The 21,518-nt window shown below is 32.2% G+C and overlaps 1 protein-coding gene across 2 annotated transcripts in view; it reads right to left on the reverse strand.

The window, feature by feature from the left end:
- Nucleotides 1-729: 729 nt before the first annotated feature.
- The window catches only part of MFS9 (major facilitator superfamily transporter 9), a 31,200-nt gene continuing 10,411 nt past the window's right edge, over nucleotides 730-21,518 (reverse strand). For both annotated transcript variants that reach the window (XM_088226347.1, XM_088226346.1), the window contains exons 2-10: nucleotides 13,047-13,230; nucleotides 11,186-11,304; nucleotides 8,326-8,615; nucleotides 4,913-5,013; nucleotides 4,629-4,785; nucleotides 4,211-4,383; nucleotides 3,522-3,625; nucleotides 2,742-2,862; nucleotides 730-1,132 (exon numbers count right to left, since the gene is read on the reverse strand). In XM_088226347.1, the coding sequence (XP_088082473.1) occupies nucleotides 908-1,132; nucleotides 2,742-2,862; nucleotides 3,522-3,625; nucleotides 4,211-4,383; nucleotides 4,629-4,785; nucleotides 4,913-5,013; nucleotides 8,326-8,615; nucleotides 11,186-11,304; nucleotides 13,047-13,230 (1,474 nt within the window). In that variant the 3' untranslated portion in view covers nucleotides 730-907. The remainder of the gene's footprint in view (nucleotides 1,133-2,741; nucleotides 2,863-3,521; nucleotides 3,626-4,210; nucleotides 4,384-4,628; nucleotides 4,786-4,912; nucleotides 5,014-8,325; nucleotides 8,616-11,185; nucleotides 11,305-13,046; nucleotides 13,231-21,518) is intronic.

Raw genomic sequence — 21,518 nt, forward strand, 5'->3', positions numbered from 1 at the left:
CACGAAATGTACTTAAAATTCATTAGATTAGGCTTCCGCAGTTTTATTGATTATTCCGAAATTAAAATATTTTACAATATAATGTAGGTATATTTTAAAATTTTGTATTATTAATTTTCTTATTTTAAAATCGTCTACTCTTCACCCACATTTTTCGCCCATTTCCTGGGACATTGGATGTCTTTTTTTCAATATTTTTCCTCCAAAACAGTATATCATATCGTTAAATTTATTATAAAATATATTAAATAAGTTATACAATACTCAAGTACTCACTTGGTAAGTTGAATCAAAATATTACTAATACAGACCCCTAAAGCATAGATGTCAACCACCATTTTTAGATGTATATCTACGTGGCAATAAATAAAATTTGTATAGTATTTTATTGTATATAAATTTTCATTAATGTTAGCAAAGATTAGTATGTAACCACTTACGTCTACATAAAAATATATAAAAAGTCGGTGAGTGGTTGTACTAATATTTACTAACATTGATTAAAATGTTTGACCACGAAGTTAATGCTTTGAACATACATAATATAAATATTTTATTTTAATTTTAAAAACTTATAAACTTAATCAACAATGTTTTTAACATGTCAAAATTTTTGTAGACATTCTGGATTTCTATAATCTCTTCTTGAAAATGTTTTCTCTCTCTGTTGCAACAAGTTTATATCAAAATTTGGGTTTTAAATGCTTTTGAAACATTAAAAAATATCTGTTATACATCCATAATTTACAACATATATATACTAGAGGTCAATATATTAGTGCAAACACTTGATTTATAATCTCTGATAAATGACAAAAACTGATTACAGACAGTTTTTTAAGTAATAAAATATATTATTTGTTATATTTAGCAGCCATTTGGGTATATTTTAACCAGCTGGTTGTGTTTAAGTCTCATGTTTTTCTGATATGTCCACAGCCGAGTTGACATATCCCAACGAAGTCTTCTCTGTATCCGGAGAAGAGTCCTGTTCCGTGTCTCCGCGGAAGTCATCCACAGGATCCACAGCCCAGGGCTGACGTACTCCGGAGCACCAACAGCCGTATATAATGGCGCCCACTAAGTAAATTGCACTAGAGATGAAGAAAACAATCCTCCATTGTTCTGGTGTCTGAAATTGTAAAAAAATAACCTCCTGTTAAAATGAGGAAATTCAACGCTACGGGAAATCGGATATAAAAAATGTTTTCTAGGGTGCGGTAAAAATTAGAGCATTAAATGGTATGGTGGAATTTCATGAAAATGTATGAAAAATAAATCAAAGTTATTATAATAAAAATGAACTGCTTTGAACGACGTCACTAGTTCTTCTGAATCAACCAATGATAGACTATTATGACAGATTTCCAGTTCACGGGAAGCCAATTCACCAATCAGTAAAACTCATTGAAGAGAACTTGTGATATCACATGTGGAGTAATTTCAAAACTTTAAAATATCATAGCGCTGATAATACGATAAATTATTTTTTTATGGCTTAGTGTGATAACAAATATATCCATTAACAAATATAAAAAAAATTCGCTAAACATCCTCATTGTCCACATACATTATCACTTCATTTATTTGGACCACGGGGGTATGATCAATGATCATAATTTGTGGGATAATTCCTACAATTTGGTAACTTCAAAACTATATTTGTATCCTGCTCCATGAATGCTACAAATAAACAAGTCATGCATTCAAATTATCATAATATTCTTTAAATGCATCGCAACTTGTCTATTTGTAGCATTCATGGAAGAAGTTACAAAGATGTGTTTTAGTGGTTAACTCAAAAATTCTGATTTTGAATTAATCTAGCTGTAGTAATTACCCCGCGATATCTTAGAAGTTAAATAGTAAATATTTTATTTCTTTAAATAAAATTTAACATTACAAGAAACTTAATGATTCGACCTTTATGATAATAATATTTTATTTTATTTTACAATATCTAGCTAGCTATATACATTTTAGAATATATGATAAAAAGCAATCGATTTTCAAATAAACGAGAAGAATTCAAGGATGCACCTTTTAAAAATCAAAATGAATTTTTTTTTGTTTGAGTTGTGAATTTGGTTTTGTGAGAACTTTTTCTGGATCATTTGATTTTTAGCCACGCTCTCATAATTTCTTAGTGTGTTGGACATATCAAAGATCTTAGTTTCCTTGGCAGTGCCCACATACTATGAAAATTGCTCGTTGTCGATAAAGAAAAGCTGCCTAAAGGAGCGAGAGATGTAATCTGATAGCCTTAGCAACTTTATGGCGAAAGAAGGTAATACAGATACTGAAGTCATCAAATTGAGGAAAAGAGGGTAGGGAGTTCTTCACTAACCGAGATTAAATTGATTGAACATAATCAATTTGCCAAAATTGTAATTTTGGCAAATTTTGGCATATTTATAGTCATAAAACTTATTTTGAATCTTGAAATTCTTTTTGGCAGATCGGAATATTCTAAATTAACTATGAATTACTAGCGAGAAGCTCCATTCAGTATTCAAATAGAGAGAGAAAGGGACTAGACCGCACGACATGTTCGGAAGATAAATTGGGACATCCATAGCAACACGAAGGGGAATCAACTATGCACATTAAAAATATTTTTTTTATTAAATTTACTATGTGACCTGATACAAACTAGATTTATTTACAGTTGGACAATGATTTTTTATGATTGTATGATAACAAGCTTTGGTAATTATAACAAATTAAACATTTTTTATTACCTTATCTGAAACTATGGCCCCAGAAAGAGAAGGACTAATAATTCCCGGAAGAGTCGCTACAGTATTAGAAAGTCCCATGAGGACGCTAGCATGCTGTGGAGCTATATCCAAGTGGTTGACACTGAAAATCAAAACAACACATTAGAAACCATTCTCATGTAAAAATTAAAATAAAATCAAATATCCATTATGTAATTCAACAAAAACTTTTAAATGAAGCTCTATTAAGTAAATTTTGTTTTAAATCAAACAATGCTTATTTCACAAAAATGATCATTATTGTCATTATGGTACCTCTTGGCTGTATACTATTTTAGATTTAAATAACATTTTCATCTTCTACATAGGCAGAATTATATTGTATATGTCAAATTTGTAATAAATTTTAGTCATAATTGTTGTAATAAGTAGATAAAAAAATAAAAATTAATTGAGATTGTTCATTTAAAAAATTAAATAAAAAGTTTTATTTAGCTTATTTGTACATATTGTGATTATTATACCAATGCCTTATGTTTTGTTTGTGAACCATGATAAATAAATAAACAAAAAACTGCAGAATTGAGATAATGCGCTGATAAGTGCAGGACTAAAAGAAATATTATATTAAAATTATCAATAAAATTTTAAAAAATATATACAGTATTTTTATGATTATAATACTGTCTATTTTTACATACAGCAGAGTAAATAATAATCAGTAAGAAAATTATTTGTATAAATTTATTAATAATACATACATTTTACATACATATAAAGCGACAAAAAAGTAATATTTACCTAAATCCTGACCACGCAAAGCCACCGAGACCCACAGCAATGACTAGACACGCTATACAACCAGCTGCAGAAGGGGAGTAACTCGCCGCAAGCATGAACACAGTCTGTAAAATCATTTATTAGTATATTATATATCCCAAAAGGGACAAGGTGATCAGTTTCGCATTTCAGATCAGGGACTGTGAACTTTTCTTTATAAAAACATATTTTTAACATGTTCGCAGTTACGCTCACTACAGCTGTCGAAATTGTGTCTCTCATTTAGGAAAAGACGACTATAACCCTCAGTCCAAAAGACATAGATAGTCGAAGGACGGCTACAGCCTACGTAAAACTAAAGTAATTATATGGTAGAAGATATTGTGTCCCTTTAAAACACAGTACGGAACAAAGCTGTCCCAGTATATTAGTAAAATAAGATTTACTTCAAACCATTGACTACAGTCTGATCGGAAGTGAAATATTCCAAAAAATAAGAAAGTCATGTGTCCATGTGAGTGGATCCCATGAGAAAAAAATGTCCACAAATATGTTAAATAAATACTATACGTAAACCAAATCAAACTTGAGACTTCTGGCGTAATGAGCAAATACGCTAACGATTAGATCACAAGCTCTAGTATAAAATTTAAGGACAGGCAAAAATATAGGAAAATTTTTCACTAAATGAAATGATAGGGATAAAGTACCTGAGCGATAAATGCTCCACAGTTGAATAATTTCCTGACATTAGTAGTTGTCATCAAGTTTTTGCTCCGCAAACGATCGGCGAAGTGTCCCGCCAGTTGGAGAACTATAGCCATAGCAAGGTACGGAAGGGCCGACAGTAGTCCCGTTGATGATATTTCTATTGAGAATCTATCTGGAAAAAAAATGACATAAATTCGAGCAAAAAAAAATCTAGAATTCACAGACAAATTTTCTAAAATATAAGTTTTAAAACAATAAAATTGAAGTGATTACCTTTGGAATATTTAAACACTGACTGTGTAAGGATTTTGACTAAGAAGATTCGACCACAAAACTAACCAGAGTTCCTTTACACTGCTCACCACTTCAACGAGCAATCTCACAACGGGTCGTAAAAAATTAAAACTTTTAGCTTACCTATCATGAATGTCGGTAGCAAGGTAAGTAATGTGTAAAATCCCCAATTTTCACTAAAATGTGCTGCTACGATGGCCCAAACAGGTTTAGACTTGAGAATTTCTTTCCACGGGTGTTTAAGCGACTTCCCATCTGTTATCCTGTTTCCCAATGAATCCTTAAAAGAAAACACAAATAACGTGACTTTGTTTGAGACTGAGTTTGAGAAAATATATAAATGATTGAGACTAAAAATAAATACATATTTAATTGTAGTTGTCGATAAATAAAATATTTATATTTACCTGAATATATTTGAGCTCAGCAGGAGAAATATGAGGGTCTAATTCTGGTCCTTCTTTTACAACTAGCCACCAAATGGCAAACCATATTGTGCCAATTATGCCTGAAATTTAGAATATTTACAAATTGACTTAAAAACATTATAATATTAATTTTAACACAATAAAAAATGTATTAATCAAATCAGTTCTTAAACTGGCGTCCAGGTTTCGCCCAGAATTATAAATTGCTAAAAAAATCTACCAACAAAAAAATTGACAACCTACAAACATTATCACTATAGTTCAGGCAATATAAGAATATACTTTTGATTTTTGAAAGATTACAATAGTGTTAGACATTCTTTTTTCTTTCGATATCGATTATTTAAATTTTGAATGATTTTCCCTCAGACGGGGTGAATAGAAACGGGTTTTCATATTTACAACTAAATAGCTAAATACCGACTAAAAATAAAATCGTTAAGTAAAAAAAAACATAACCGCAGTTAACTTATTTGTTTCATTTGGCTATTCAACAGGAATACATAAGTCAAGGTAAGACAAAATAATACAAGAAGAAAAGTTATAATATGCCTACCACAATCATTCTAGAATGACAAAGATAGTAACAGAAATAGCTATACAGGGTGTTCATTAAACCCTGTCACATCCGAAACCACGATGATCAGTATGAGCAAGAAGACATATTGGCACTTGAAAATAAATTTTTAGAACAAATAAAATTTTAAAAAATATAATATCAGAAAAAGCAAATAGTTTCTGACTTCTGCAGGGGAGAAACAATGAGGGGGGAGGGGAAGTCTGATATGCCAAAAATGCGCGGCCGCGCTCCCCTCGCTTCTCCTCTGCAGAAGTAAGCAACCATTTGTTTTGTTTAATATTTTTTTTTTTTAAATTTTCTTTGTTCTAAATATTTTTTTAATTTGTTAATATGTCTTCTTGCCCATACTGATCATCCTGGTTTCGGATGTGACAGGGTTTAAAGAACACCCTGTACACAATTACAATAAAAGTAATAATTGTTCCTATAGAACAAACCTTTTGAACTTTTTCAAAGATGGTGAATGGTAATTATATTTATTTATTCATGCATTTCATATACATCTTTTTGTTCACTTTGCCTAGCTGTGTGAAACAGTACTTATGATTTTTTTGTTGTTTTACTGTAGAATGTTTTATTATTTAAACTTTCTACTAAATATGCTGTATAATTTTTAGGTTATTATTTTAAATATAAATCTTGTATAATTTTTGGTGTGATTTTTTATTTTATTTTTATAAATCTTGTTTTTAATATTCATGTTTTTGAAAAAAAAAAAAAATATTAAGCCAAATATGTTAATATTATAAATATTTGTAAAAGGCAGATTTGCCGTTTATGTTAATAAAATAAATAAAATAAAATAAATAAAATAAAATAAAATAAAATAAAATAAAATTGTTTTATTTAGATGAACTCGGGAGTGTTAGCATTTAAAATACTGAATTGTGGAGTATGGATCACATAATAATAATCGCGAGTGAAATAGTTATTTTTGACAGTATTTTCGGTATTAGGGATGGGGGATGGCGGTTGGGATGGGCAATGCCAGAAAAACAGAGCTAAGTTACTAATCTGTGAACATGTCTCGTTTAAGTAGACTATCACGCACAATAGTATATTCCATTTTTTTAAGTTTAACTATTTTAATTGGTGCATAAATAGGACGAAGTCGAAATGATCGTCGTTTAAATTTAATTCATCGTATTGCGAACTACTTAAAATGAACACGCGCAATATAATTCGATATTCAATATAAAGTCGATACTGTCGATCGATAGTGAAGTTTTCCGGCGGTACATCACTATTGCGGCGACTTAAATAATAAAGTTCGACATTTTTGTTCCCTAAACTTAGCTGTCAATATTTACAGAACTCCATGCGCATGTAAATGTTAAAAGTCTCTTCATAAAATTGCCTGTAGAATAGTCATTTTGTATAATTTTCCAAAAGGGAATTTTAATTTTAATTGAGATTATTTTCCAACTGTTGCATTTTTGTATGGAGAAAGCCTTGAGAAAGCTTTACGAAGCAATGTCTGAGCTAAACATCTCAACTAAGCAGATTAGAATTGTAAGGACTACACCCGACCATATTTTTTCATTTCATTTATTTATTTTTATTTACATTGAGAATATTTCAGAGTATCCAATTCATTCTCAATACATTACAAAATATACATAAGAGATTGATTAAATAGGAAAGAGAAAAAAAATACATGTAAAATAAATATACATATCCGAAGTAATGATTTTGTGTACGCGTAAATACGCGAGATAAAAGCTTTTTCTACAGCTGCGAGGAGAGCGTTTAGAATATCACCCCAGACGAATAACGGCCTATGACAGGAGGATGCGCTAGAATCTCCTATTCAAGCAAGTTTATAGCCTTGAAAAGGTTATCGAGGACTCAAAAATAGAAACCAGGGGCTAATCAGTTCAGCTGCTCGCCTACGCGGACGATATTGACATCATCGAAAGATCTTTCCAAGCCACCCGCAAAGCGCTAATAGCGCTTGAACTGAGTGGAAGGAAAATGGGACTAATTATTATTGAGGACAAAACAAAATTGATGGTTGCCTCTCAAACGCTAGGCATAACCCCTCATACCTTCACAGCGGGAGACTAAAATTTTGAGGTGATCAATTCCTTTACATACCCGGGTTCCAGTCACCAGTGACAACAATACGCAGGAAGAAATCAGGAGAAGAATAATGGCTGCCAACCGTCGCTACTACGCGCTTCAGAAACAATTATGGTTCAAACTAATACTAAAACATACTAAGATTCTGCACAAAACTCTGATCAAACCAATCCTGACATATGCCTCCGGAACCTGGGTTATGACAAAGAATATTGAAGAAACCATTGCAGCTTTCGAAAGAAGAATCCTCAGAGTTGTCTATGGCCCTGTGAAAGAAAACAAAAATCGACGTCGCCGCTACAATAGGAAATCTACGGAGCGCCCGGTGTAATTAACTCTATCAAGTTAGGGCGCTTGAGGTGGGCTGCCATATAATTAGAATGGACGACGAAACCATCATAAAACGCCTAACACTTTCTGTGACACAAGGACGAGGAAGACCAGGAAGGCCCAAAATGCAATGTATGGACTGATTAGTGCGGATAGGACAACATTGGAAATGAGGAACTGGAGAGGAAGGGCAGCAGACTGGCAAGAGTGGAGGAGACTCCTGGCTAAAGCCAAGCCCCCCCGGGGCTGTCAAGATTATGATAATGATTTTGTTGCTTCGTAGTCATTTACAATTTTTTATCACTAAATTAACATTCGCACAGTTTAAACCCGTGTTGTGCCGGAAGGTGTCTCGCAAGATATCGGACCGCCCGCGCCCTGCCTATAAAGATAAACTCACCGAAGACGTAAAATATGCTGGGCCATCCAACAGTCGTGGCGAGATAACCGCTGAGCGGCATGGAGACGACTGTGCCCACGTAACTGCCGCTGAAGGCGAGAGTGGCGAGGCGGGACCTCTCCAGTGGGGGGGCCCAGCGCGCCCACACGGCGTGGATGCACGGGTATGTCACGCCCTCGAACAGACCCTCCAGGACCCGCACGGAGATGAGCAGCGACGTGCTGAAGTGCGCCAGCAACGGAGTCAAGAGAGTCAGGATGGCGGTCATCCCAATACCGATACCAAACACCCTACATACAAAAATATTAATTACATAAAATTTGTTACTATGTTATTAGTACAAACACGAGGCCGAAATCACAGCGCAAAACGCATTTTTAACGCGTATTTACGTACTAAATACACGCTAACAGAGCGATCTCTTCGCGCGCAATTCCGTTCAGAATACTAGCCCTGGTATAAGATCATCATATGGTTAATATTTCCATTTATATATTGGACCTAAATCCTTTAATAATTAGGTTCTTATGTAATTAATTAATCATTTATATCATTCACTAAGGAAAATCTATAATGTAGACTGTTTTTACAATTTTTGTCGGCTTCGTGGAGGAGTGGTCAGCGCGTTTGCCACCATGCAAGAGATCTCGAATTTGATTCCCGACATGAAATATTTATTTTGAAAAGGGTGTTTTCAAAACTAGAATATTTCAAATTTCCTGGACTGGCACCCCTAAGACTGATCATCTTACGTTGGTGTAACTAATCCGGTGCTCTATGCACCATAAGATGCGGAAAGGGAGTAATTGTGCAAATCGTACGATGAAGTTTCTCAAAAATGTGAAAAATTAATAAAAATTAACTACTTTGAACGACTCACTAGTTCTTTCGAATCAACCAATGATAGTGTTGTGACAGATTTCCGGTTTACGGTAAGCCAACTAACCAATCAGCAGAATGCACCGAAAAGAACTTGTGGCGTCACAGGCGGAGTAATTTCAAAATCACAAAACTTTAAAAAATCACAGCGCGGATAATACAATGCATAAAAATATTTTTTTGTTTAAATTGGATTAGTTTGATAAGTCTATTATCAAACAAAACATAAATAAAAACCACTGTACTTCCTTATTTCTATATTATTTATTTATTATAACTTAAGACTCTTTACATTTTATAGTTATTCATATAATGTAGTAGGTATATTCTTTAAAAAAAAATTATATAAAAAATATATAAAAATATTCTTTTACAATACAATGATATTTGTTCATAAAATTATAAACTCTAATAAAAAAACAGAATTTTGGAAAAAAATTGATCGGAACCAGCATGAACACGATCACAATACTAGAGAAAAGAACAAAATTAGACTTCCATTTAGGAAAAAGGCAAAGTCACAAAATTCGATTTTATTTAAAGCAATTAAAAAGTATTACGAAATGGAAAAAAATATTTATGAAGAAAAAAACATATCAAAATTTAAAATAATGGTCAAGACATATGTGATAAACAATTTATAAATTAAATATATTTGCAATGTTATTATTAGAACACACATAACAATATGTATGATATGTGTGCCCTACTTTAAGATTTAAATTTAAAAAAAATTTAAAAAAACAATCATACCCGCCCCAGATTACCTGTGGTAACTCTAATACTCTAGTAATATTACGTTTTAGAAATAAGCTGTTGCACTAATGAATATTTTTTATCAATATATTTTTGTACTGATTAACGTTTTATTTACAAAGCAAATCCCAATGATTGTTATAATTAACATTTCAGGATTTGATACAAAATGTGTTTGGATTTGATAACGCATAAAAAACTTTTGTAATTGAATATTTCTATCGAGGTTAGTATAACCGATCACATCTTTTATCGTCACAGAAAATAAAAGCTAGTGTCTTTCCGAAACTTCTAGATGTAGGTTCTGCAGTGCAGATGAGGAAACACCTATACACAATCTATGTGAGTGTGATACTTTGCATCATAAAAGGAGCCTCATCCTCGGAAGACCGCTGGTTGAACCTGGGCCGTAATTATGAACGCCTATCTTCATCGGTATATACTGAGACTGTATAAACTAATATCGATAGTTATGCATGGAAGTGTGAATATTTGTATGAAAGTTCAAAGTATCTTCGTCGGTAACCGGTAATTAAGCATGTTTAGAAAAAAAAAATGTAAACATATTTTTTATACAGAAAACTCATTTTTACTTTGTAGATAAAATTGAAGATAAATTTTAACTTCCCATCAGAATATGTACCCTGTAGCTCAATCAAAATAACTATCAATGTGCTTAAAAACATGCTAAGCATTTGAGCGATCCAAATGAATAATAATGAACTCGCAGTCATAAGTCAACGCGTGTGTAATCTCTAAGTCAACGCTCGTGTCGGTTTGTTTTTTGTTTACCTCGTAAATAAATACAGTACTATAAAAAATAATACAATATATTCCATTTGGAAAATAGTTAGGAGTATCTAATACAAAAAAGTGAAAATCGAATTACAATTAGTATGGCGACTGCTTTTCTTGACATTTAGCTTGCCAACCGCCGCGCCGGCTAAATGCAATGAATAGCATGATAAATCATATATAAAAATAGCAGTTTTGGTATATTTTCCATATTTACAGTAGTGAAATTCAAATATGTGATTGCGCAGCAGGATTAAACGTCGCAAAACGTAAATATTTTGACATTTAATATTAGCTGTTCACGGATGTTCCACTGTGATCGCGAATACGATAAACAACCATGGTGAGAAATTGTTATCACGTCGCTTATTAGAACGTCGATAGTTATTTGTGAAAAATGAAATGAAAAAATAAAGTCAAAACAGCTTACTTATTTCCACCTAGCCTCCCCGCCAGCCAACCTCCGGGCAGTTGGGTGATGATGTAACCGTAGAAGAAAGAACTTAGCACCAAGCCTTTCATTCTGCTGTCCCAATCGAACTCGGGACCCTGTAGTAGGATTATATAAAAAATACATTTGAGGTAGATGCAAAATTCGTAATCTCAACTGAAGGAGTTACTGAGATGATTGCAAAAAAACTGATGGATAAATCCATATTTAAAAAAAATTTATATTACCCAAAAATACGTTAAATGAATTGATAACCGTATAAAATAAGAATGTAAAAAACGGACATTGCAGGTTAAGCGGCAAAATGTGTACAAATTTAGTTTTAAAAATGAAAAAAGTGGACTTTTATCATTTTTTATTTAAAATGTTTTGAGTTTGTTCAGACAAGGACTGGATTCAATACCCTAGGGAGCTGTTAATATTAACATATAACAACAGACAATAATAACATTTTACAGAAGGGAATATAGAAATCTAGGCATCCACAGGGCTTATGACCTGTCATTGGCTGGTTTGAGTGGCCAATTTTTATACTGTGTAACATTCACCTTTCTGCCTATATTTGGACAACTATACAGGATGTTCATTAAACCCTGTCACATCCGAAACCACGATAATCAGTATGAGTAAGAAGACATATTGGCACATTAGAATAAAATTTTTAAAAATAAAATATCCAAAAAAGCAAATGGTTGCTTACTTGTGCGGGGAGAAACGAGGAAGGGGGAAGGGGGAGTCTGATACTGCGCCGCGCTCCCCTCATTTCTCCTCTGCAGAAGTAAGCAACCATTTGTTCTATCAAATATTTTATTTTAAAAAAAATATTTGTTCTAAATATTTTTTTGAATATGCTAATGTCTTTTTGCCTATACTCATCGTAGTTTCGGATGTGACAGGGTTTAAAGAACATCCTGTATATATATAAAAAAAATTAAATAAAAAAAAAATATTTGCGTTCTTATGATTTACACAAATATTAGATTTTGAGGGCCATTTTCAACGAGTTGCTAATAACTCACTATTAGAAAATGGGAATCAATTTGGGGTAGAGTGGAGTTCGAACCACGGACCCTTGATCCATGATTCCGAGACACTAACTACAGGACCACAACCCGATTCCTTCCTTCGACTCTTCCATTTGTTGACGTTTGTGAAGTAAAAGAGCTTAAACCTTTATTGTTGCGGGCGAGATTCCCAATAAGATGAATCTCACCCGTAACTCTTTAATTTTAAGTTAGAAGACAGACTGATTTTGTACTGAATTATTATTTAAGTATTAATTTTTAAAATACTATATTTTTATCTTTCGTTTGTAAAGTTTAATTAATCTTTTTTGTAATCTTCTCTTTTTTATTTATATTTTTTTCAGATCTTGATCTGAATGCTACTAACTGTAATATTTTTAATAGGTTTTAATTTAATTTTTGATTTATTTTGTTTCATTTTATCTTTTTTTAGTTGCATTTATGAGAACTTACTATTTTTCTTTTAAAAGAATTCAAACCATAATATACACGTATCATGCGCGGTCCGTTCATAGAACGCATGGAACCATTGGTCACCCTAAATTTAGACAAATAATGTTTATAAAATAGCATGTTTAATATATTAATTACCAGTCATTATTCCTTACATTTAGATTACTATAAACAAATAATGTAATAATAATTGTATTAATAGTCGCGATAAATTGCGGAGGAATTTTAATATTGCCTTGTAAAAAAAAAATGATAAAAAGAAACATAACCTCCCGGCGCGTCCATTTACCAGCGCTGTCATATATTAAGTTATTTATATATCTTATAGAAAAATATAAACAAAAGAAACTGAAGATACTTACGTAGGACAATGTTCCATCTGGCAGAATAAGAGTTTTATTTTCTGTCATGGCTACAACAGCAATGGAGAGGTTGACCCGAAGGGCGTACACATTGAAGAATCCAAAGAATGCCAAAACTGCCACCACGTATCTCCTCCTTTTCCAAAACTTCCATGTTGGAATGCTTTGGTCTTCTAGCGCGTCACTAAAGCATAAGAAAAAATATTTTCTGATGTTTTCTCAAATGTTGTCATTTAGAGGGTTTTAAAAGCATACCGACGATATAATATAAATACCGACAAATTTAAATATGCATCAAACAAGTAGGTTGCGTATCATTCTCTCTAGACCAGTATTTTTCAACATTTTCGATTACGCGACCCCTTTACGAGTAAAAACAAATCTGGCTACCACAAAGATTTATAGATTAATTTAAGTTGGGTATATTTATTTGTATTATTTTATTTAGTGTTACACTAGTAAATTTAAGTTACCTTGCAAATTTACAAACGAAACTATAAAAAATAAAGAAATACAAATCCGTGATTTCAAGGACGGGATATTTATTTTTCTTTCTATTAAGTCGAGAAATCAAGCGCAAGGTCGGAGCAGCAGCATGACCTATAAGATTCGTACAGCATGCTTAAAATGAAATTTAATTCGCGAAAGATCGACAATTTTTGGAAGAAAACTTAACAATATCTAGAGCTGGCGAGGGAAGTTTCAAAATGATTAGTGCCATTTGCCACATTCTACCTATGTGAACTGACGGTCTCTTCAATAGCGGACATAAAAAAGAGAAATATACTCAAATTAGGAAATAAGTTGGTTATTTGCGTCTTAAAAATAGAACCATGGCTCGACAAATTGTCGAAAAATAAACAGCTGCAGCCTTCTCTCTTGGTAAAGGCCTATTTCACACCATGGCCGAAATCCACACGGCACGGCGTGATAAAATAACATAAGGTGGATTGATATTTATTATATTATAGGGGAAACGTGTGCAAAATGGTCCCTCGAGGTAAAACGATCCCTCGAGATTTTAGCGTAACTACTAATGCCATCTATTGTTTAGTTCTATAAACATATCTTGGTTATACAAGTAAAAGTGACCATTTGCAAAAATGACGAAATTGAGATTATTGACTTTTTGACATTGTATTAGCATAATGCTTGACTGGTAAAAATGCAAAGTCGATCTGACATTCTAAAAAGAATATAATTTGTAAAATATGTGACCATTTGATAGAAGCTCACAGATTTTTGACAAGTAAAACTGACCAACACACATAGTCACTTTTATCAGTAAATTTGAGATACAAAGAATTGACCAAGTAACAGTTAGTCAATTTTACTTGTAGGTGATGTCACCAGTAAAGAGTTAGTAGTCAGTAGTTAGTAAGTATACGTTTTGTATTTGACAGATACGTTTTTTTTTTAAAAGTTCGTTAATAAAATTTATTCTTTAGATTATTACGTAACACTTCTTAATTATCTGTTCTTTTTAATTTATTTTGTATTTCGGTGTTTATTTAACCTTCATAAATATAAAAAAATACATTATTGAAATAAAAAATCCCAAAAAAATAATTTATAGTTATAAAATAAAAAATAAAAAAATACTATCCCCCTCAATGAACGAAACAAAAATGATTATCTGCCAAATTTCATTATCTCAAAATTGACTAAGTTTTTCAATTTATTTTTTTTATATAAAAGTATAAATGTTTTTTAAATATGTTTTTACTTTACATTAAAGTAGAAAGTACCGTACATATGATGTAAAATTACCAACCACCTACTTGAAAAATCTGATCTTTGAGAATCAATTGAACTATAGAAAAACACTAAAATGGCTCCCCTGAATATTATTGATTTTGTCACTTGGTCAATTTCTCTTCTCTGCCCACGATATACATGACAAAGTTTTAAAAAAATGACAGTAATGGTGGAGAGACACGTGCAGTGAGAACGAGTGTGCGTAAAAAATATAATTTTCACCTGTCTGATCTAAGGTAAGTCATTTTTAAACATCATATAAAGTTGTAATACAGCACATTATTTATGCTGCACAAACAATATTATAAAATAATACCTATCTCCTTCATTATTCATATGTCAGTTTGTTAATATTTTAGTTGCTTTATTAGTAACAATAACTCCTGAATGATCCTGTGAAATGATCCTCAAGGGATCATTTTGTACACGTGGTAGGGCAAAATGATCCTATGGTAGAGTTTGGCTAAAATCGGCATAGAAATAACATGTTGAATAATAACACAATTCGATGAATTGTGGTAGATATAATAATGATTACACTTTTCAAAACTAGTCGAATTATTTTAAAAAAATATTTTTTTATACATTAAATTTCAATTCTCCATTAGAGGGATCATTTTGGACACGTTTCCCCTAATTGTTTTTAAAATATATTTATTTATTTAAAGCCAGGCAAACCATGTACACGTACACCATGAGGCCGATCACTCGATTTTATTTCGGAGAAGTTTACCTGAGAGTAGCCGCTGAATTAATTTTGAATAAATACGAACAGTAAACGTAAAATGACCGAATAGTTTTTTCACACAATTGAGATAAAAATGTACTAAATATTTTAGTTAGACGCGTGAAATTTTTGTTTATGTTTGTTTAATACTCGTATATTGCAATAATATATATTCGTTTCCCTTCCCAAAATGTTCTCTTTTTCTGAAGCAATACAATAAAACATAAAATAGTAGGCATGTAAGGCAAAATTATTTAAAAATAAATGCAATTACTTATAAAAAGGAATTGCGCCCGCGAAGAACGGCATATATCATACAAAAAAAAACCGGTTATATTTCAACGTAAAATGGTGTTTATAACAACGATGTACTATTGACAATCATTAAATTTTGTGACATAACCATTGTTTTATTTAAAAAAAAAACAATAAAATTGACTTAATAGACCTTTGCCTAAAAGTTTTTGTGGAAATACCAACTCTAAAAAAAACAAAATCACGTATACCCTTCTATGTGGGCATAATTTTAGTATTACATCTCTAGATCTTTTTTTTTTTTCGTAGAGTTTTCCGTCGACTATTTCGTGTGCCATATTATATCCATATTATTTGATCGAAACGTCGTTATTTGAATGGTATATCACATACTTACGTAGGCATTCCATAAAAAAGTTTAATTGATTAAATCTGCATGAATAATCTCATGCACTGTTACGTGTGCGTTGTTTAATACTGAGCATTACTTTCAAGGATCCCTAAATCAAATTAGTTTCGTTCAAAAGTAAGAGTTTCCGGAAGGTGTGTAACGAGTATGGACTAACCAGACAGGCAACCAGCACAATGCCACGATACGACAACCACAAATATTTATATTACGGCAATTATTGTTCAATTTAAAGCGTAATTTAATGCAATTCTCGCACAAACTCTTGTCAATGTTTTAAAAAAATCTAGAGATATTGAGTACATGTGCAAAAAATTAAACGATTTTGTATATTATTCTAATTTTATGCCAAAAAAACCATCGAATGTTTGTGCTTAGTGAGGTGTTAGTATAGAAAAATAAAATATTAAATATTGTAAAATAATTAAATAAGTCGCAAAATGATACGCTTATTTATTTATTTATTATATATATATACGGCCTGAGCCAATTACAACAGTGACATGAAGAAACATAAATGCAAAAAACTGAACAAAAAGAACATAAAACTATTTAACAAAGACGAACAAGGGCAAAACAATAATAGTATACAATATATTAAAAAAAACGAAAGACCAAAAACTTTGAGCTAAACCATGCCAATCCAACTTCATCCCACACTGTTTAGTCGCGAAGAGATCTACGAAAAGCCGGAAGATCTATCCCGAAAAATTCCAAGTCGTGTGATGAATTGACTAATCTACACATTCTGGACATTGGGGCATAAAAACCAAAGTTGCTCTTAGAAGATTTTATAAATAGCAGATTTTGACTTCTGGTGACACGGTTGGGAACATGAAAAGAAATATTTCTATTAGTTTCTCATCGTTACGAGACTTGTCTCGGAATTCTAATACCGATCTGATTTCTCGACAAATGGTAAGAACTTCTTCAGCACAGAGACAATACTTCTGCATAGGACAAAAACTATATAATATAATGCCAGTAGCTCAATCACAAATAACTATCGATGTGCTGATAAGCGACGTGATAACAATTTCTCACCATGGTTGTTTATCGTATTGGCGATCACAATGCAACATCCGTGAACACCTAATATTAAATGTCAAAATATTTACGTTTCGCCTGCTGCGCAATCACACATTGGAATTTCACCGGTGTAAAAATAGAAAATATTCCAAAACTGCTATTTTTATTTATTTATTTATGATTTATAATGATATTTATTGCATTTAGCCCGCCGTTGGCAAGCCAAATGTCAAGAAAAGCAGTCGCCATAGTAATTGTAATTTAATTTCTACTTTTTTGTATTAGGTACTCCCTTACTATTTTGCAAATACAATATATTGTATTATTTTTACAGTAAACGCCGATTTTTTGCCAGTAAACTACATTTATTTACGAGGAAAATAAAAAACAAACCGACACGAGCGTTGACTTAGAGATTACGCAGTTTACGCACGCGTTGACTTATGACTGCGATACCTTAAACATGTTCATTGTGATCGCTCAAATGCTTAGCTTAGTATTGATTTACGAGGTAAACAAAAAACAAACCGACACGAGCGTTGACTTAAAGATTACACACGCGTTGACTTATGACTGCGATAACTTAAGCATGTTCATTATGGTTCATTTTGATTGCTCAAATTCTTAGCATGTTTTTAAGCACGTCGATAGTTATTTGTTATTGAGCTACAGAGTACGTATTCTGATGGTCAGTTAAAATTTATCTTCAATTTTATCTACAAAGTAAAATTGAGTTTTCTGTAAAAAAATATAATATGTTTATCGTGGTATTTATTGCATTTAGCCCGCCGTTGACAAGCCAAATGTCAAGAAAACCAGTCGCCATAGTAATAGTAATTTAATTTTAATTTATTTTGTATAAGTACTCCTTACTATTTAGCAAATACAATATATTGTATTATTTTTTATAGTAAACGCTGATTTTTCGCCAGTGAACTGCATTTATTTACGAGGAAAACAAAAAAACATACCGACACGAGTGTTGACTCAAAGATTACACACGCGTTGACTTATGACTGCGATAACTTAAAAATGTTCATTATTGTGATCGCTCAGATGCTTAGCATGTTTTTAAGCACGTCGATAGTCATTTGTGATTGAGCTACAGAACCGTGAAAATGTTGTAAGAGCCATAAGCTAAAGAAGTTACTAAATGCTTTCCTTGGTAAAATTGGTCGCGGAGGGTCTGTGAGGTTGATGATGGCCAACACCAAGTGGTCTCCGTGGTGTAATAGCTAAGACACTTGACTCACGCACGGAAGGTTCCGGGTTCGATTCCTGGTGAGAACAAAAAAGTCATTTTTCTCGAGCATGCGTGTTCTGTGATGTAATTCACCACTGTAATTGGGCCTCCTGGCCTGTTCTGATGAAAAAAGTTTTTTTTTGTTTGAATTTCGGAGATCTTTATTATTTTTTATGTGTTGATGTAGCCTCCCTTTTCTAAAAGTACCGTTTTTAACAATGTTTTAAATATGTCCAAATGTTTGCAGACTGGCTGGATTTCCTCCCTAGGGAGTTATTTAGATCTAAACTTGTTGCAACAGAGAAGAAAAACATTTTTTAAGCAGGGATATGGAAGTCTAGGCATTTATGGGGCTTATGACCTGTCATTAGTTGGTTTAAGTCGCCACTTAGTACAATGTGTAACATTCACCATTCTGCCTATGCTTGAACATCCACATTTCCGCAACTCTTCCATCCGTTGACTTTTGTGAAGTATAAGAGCTGAAATCTTCGCCATGTGGGTGAGATTCATCCGGCTGAACCAATTCACCTACTAAGCAACGCCTGAAAATAATTTTCCAATTTTTATACTTCTTCTTTTACCAGTTAGTTGATTCGACAATGTTTTGAGTGTGTCCAAATGTTTGCAGACTGGCTGATTTCCTCCCTGTTCAAACATAGGCAGAATGTGCAAATGTTACACAGTGTATAAAGTGGCCACTTAAATCAGCTAATTACAGTCAGTTATAAGCCTTGTAAACGCCTAAACATCCATATCCCCTTCTCAAAAATTCTTTCGCTCTCTGTTGCAACAAATTAAGATACGGTTTTTACTTTGTTTTTTTTATTAGTTTTTTATTATAGTTTTTAAATTTTGTCTGTCTTAGAACGAGGATATTTACCCTAGTTAGACAGTCAATTTACATTCATGTTTATTTTTGTGTATGCTATGATTACGTCAGGAGCTTGCATAGCACTGACCCCCACCACTATGAATGATATGATTAATAAATAAATACATAATTTTAGTTGGTAAAGACTGATAATGTGCAAGAGTACTAAAAAAGCGCTAAATAATGGTAGGTACGCATATTAATTTGTTTTTTAAGGCAAGCTATTATCGACTTATTGCGTTTCACATTCGTAAAGAAACTTTATGTTACAAAGATTTGTAATGTAGATTGTACTATCGGCAACATATTTTCTACTTTCTCAGTGAAAAAGCGACAAAATGTGTACAAAGAAACTATAATATTAAAAAGAGCGATTCATTAGAAATCAACATTCTAAGTAGGAACTGTAAAATGTTCAATACTTGAGTTAAAATTTAAATATTTAAAACGTAGAAAAGAGGTAGTGACCAATGAAAAAATTCATACCTATCAATAATATCTTAAATATATCCAAATGTTTGTAAGGCTCGATTCCATGCTTTATTGAATCATTAAATTCGTAAAAATTCATTTCGGGTACTTACGATTTTTGGGTCACATTACAACAAAAAAAATGTCGTGAATTCAATTTAATTATTAAAAATATTTAAAACATCAAAACATGATTCAATAAATTTCACGAATTAAATTAACTTTTTTGAGGGCTTTATTTTCTGATTTGCGACATTGAAAAGTATTTTACTATACTACAGTTCCAAAAATTTAATAATAAATGTTACACGTAGTTATAATCATTATTGTCTTTCATTATTTACGTTAATTGCGTGTCATTTTCTAAATAACTTGTCTTAATTTATGTATCGGTTTCGTTTACACATCAGAATAATAGGAATCTGTTTAATTATGTTGATATAATTATTATATTGTAAGATAATTGTAGATAGTAACGGACTACGTTGCATAGGCAGAAATCAAAACAAATAATATTCTACCGGCAAAGCATTGAGGTTTCTTTTAAAATATAAACGCGTTTCATTGCACACATTAAAATATAATTTTCAACAACATATAAAATACCCAAAAAAAAACTTTTTCACTATCCAAAAACAAAAAATATATTATCGAGGCTTTACTGACAGAATGCATTAAGTCATTGAAACAAATATTATGTATCTTTTTGGGTAATACCGTGTATGTTGGATTTGATCCGACGTTTCGGCTACCATTGCAGGAGCCATCTTCAGGGAAAACTGTGTGTTTTATAAAGAAATGTATGTGTTTATGTACTTTATGATCAAATCCAACATCCACGGTATTACCCAAAAAAGATACATAATATTTATAACAGTGACCGTGAAAACCTTCGCACTCATTGAAACAAGTTCTGAAATAATATCATTTAAAGCCTTTTTTACTAAACAATGTTTTGAGTACGTCCAAATGCTTGCAGACTGGCTGGATTTTCTCCCTAGGGAGTCGTTCATTTTTTAATTTATTTCAACAGAGAGGGAAAACATTTTTGAGAAAGGACTATGGAAGTCTTGGCATTTACAGGGCTTATGACATGTCGTTGGCTGGTTTAAGTGGCCACTTTACAAACTGTGTAACATTCACTATTCTGCCGATGTTTAAACATCCACATTTCCCCAACTCTTCCAGGCGTTGCCTAGTAGGTGAATTGGTTCGGCCGGATGAATCTCACCCACATGATAAAGGTTTCAGCTCTTTTATTTTACAAAAGTCAACAGATGGAAGAGTTGAGGAAATGTGAATGTTCAAACATAGGCAGAATGGTGAATGTTACACAGTGTGTAAAGTGGCGACTTAAATCAGCCAATGACAGTTCATAAGCCCTGTAAATGCCTAGACTCCCATATTCCCTTCTCAAAAATGTTTTCCCTCTCTGTTGCAACAAATTTAAACTTTTTTTTATTATTTCAACGCATTATTTCTCCCACAATTTTCTGTTTTTTTTTTATTTAAATGACGCTTTAAAAGAGTAATCGCAAAGCATAACATTTGAAATCAACATCTTGTACCTATATCAAAAAATATTTGAAAAATATAAAGACTGTTGACTTAATGCATTCTGTCAGTATAGCCTCGTTATGGAGCAGAGCCGTTGAAATATTTTCTATGTGATTTTGGCATACATTTTTTCAGAGGTTGCGAATGTA

The sequence above is a fragment of the Micrasema longulum genome, unplaced genomic scaffold (assembly GCF_059751315.1).
Source record: "Micrasema longulum isolate JH-2025_06_02 unplaced genomic scaffold, ASM5975131v1 h1tg000424l, whole genome shotgun sequence".
NCBI lineage: Eukaryota > Metazoa > Arthropoda > Insecta > Trichoptera > Brachycentridae > Micrasema > Micrasema longulum.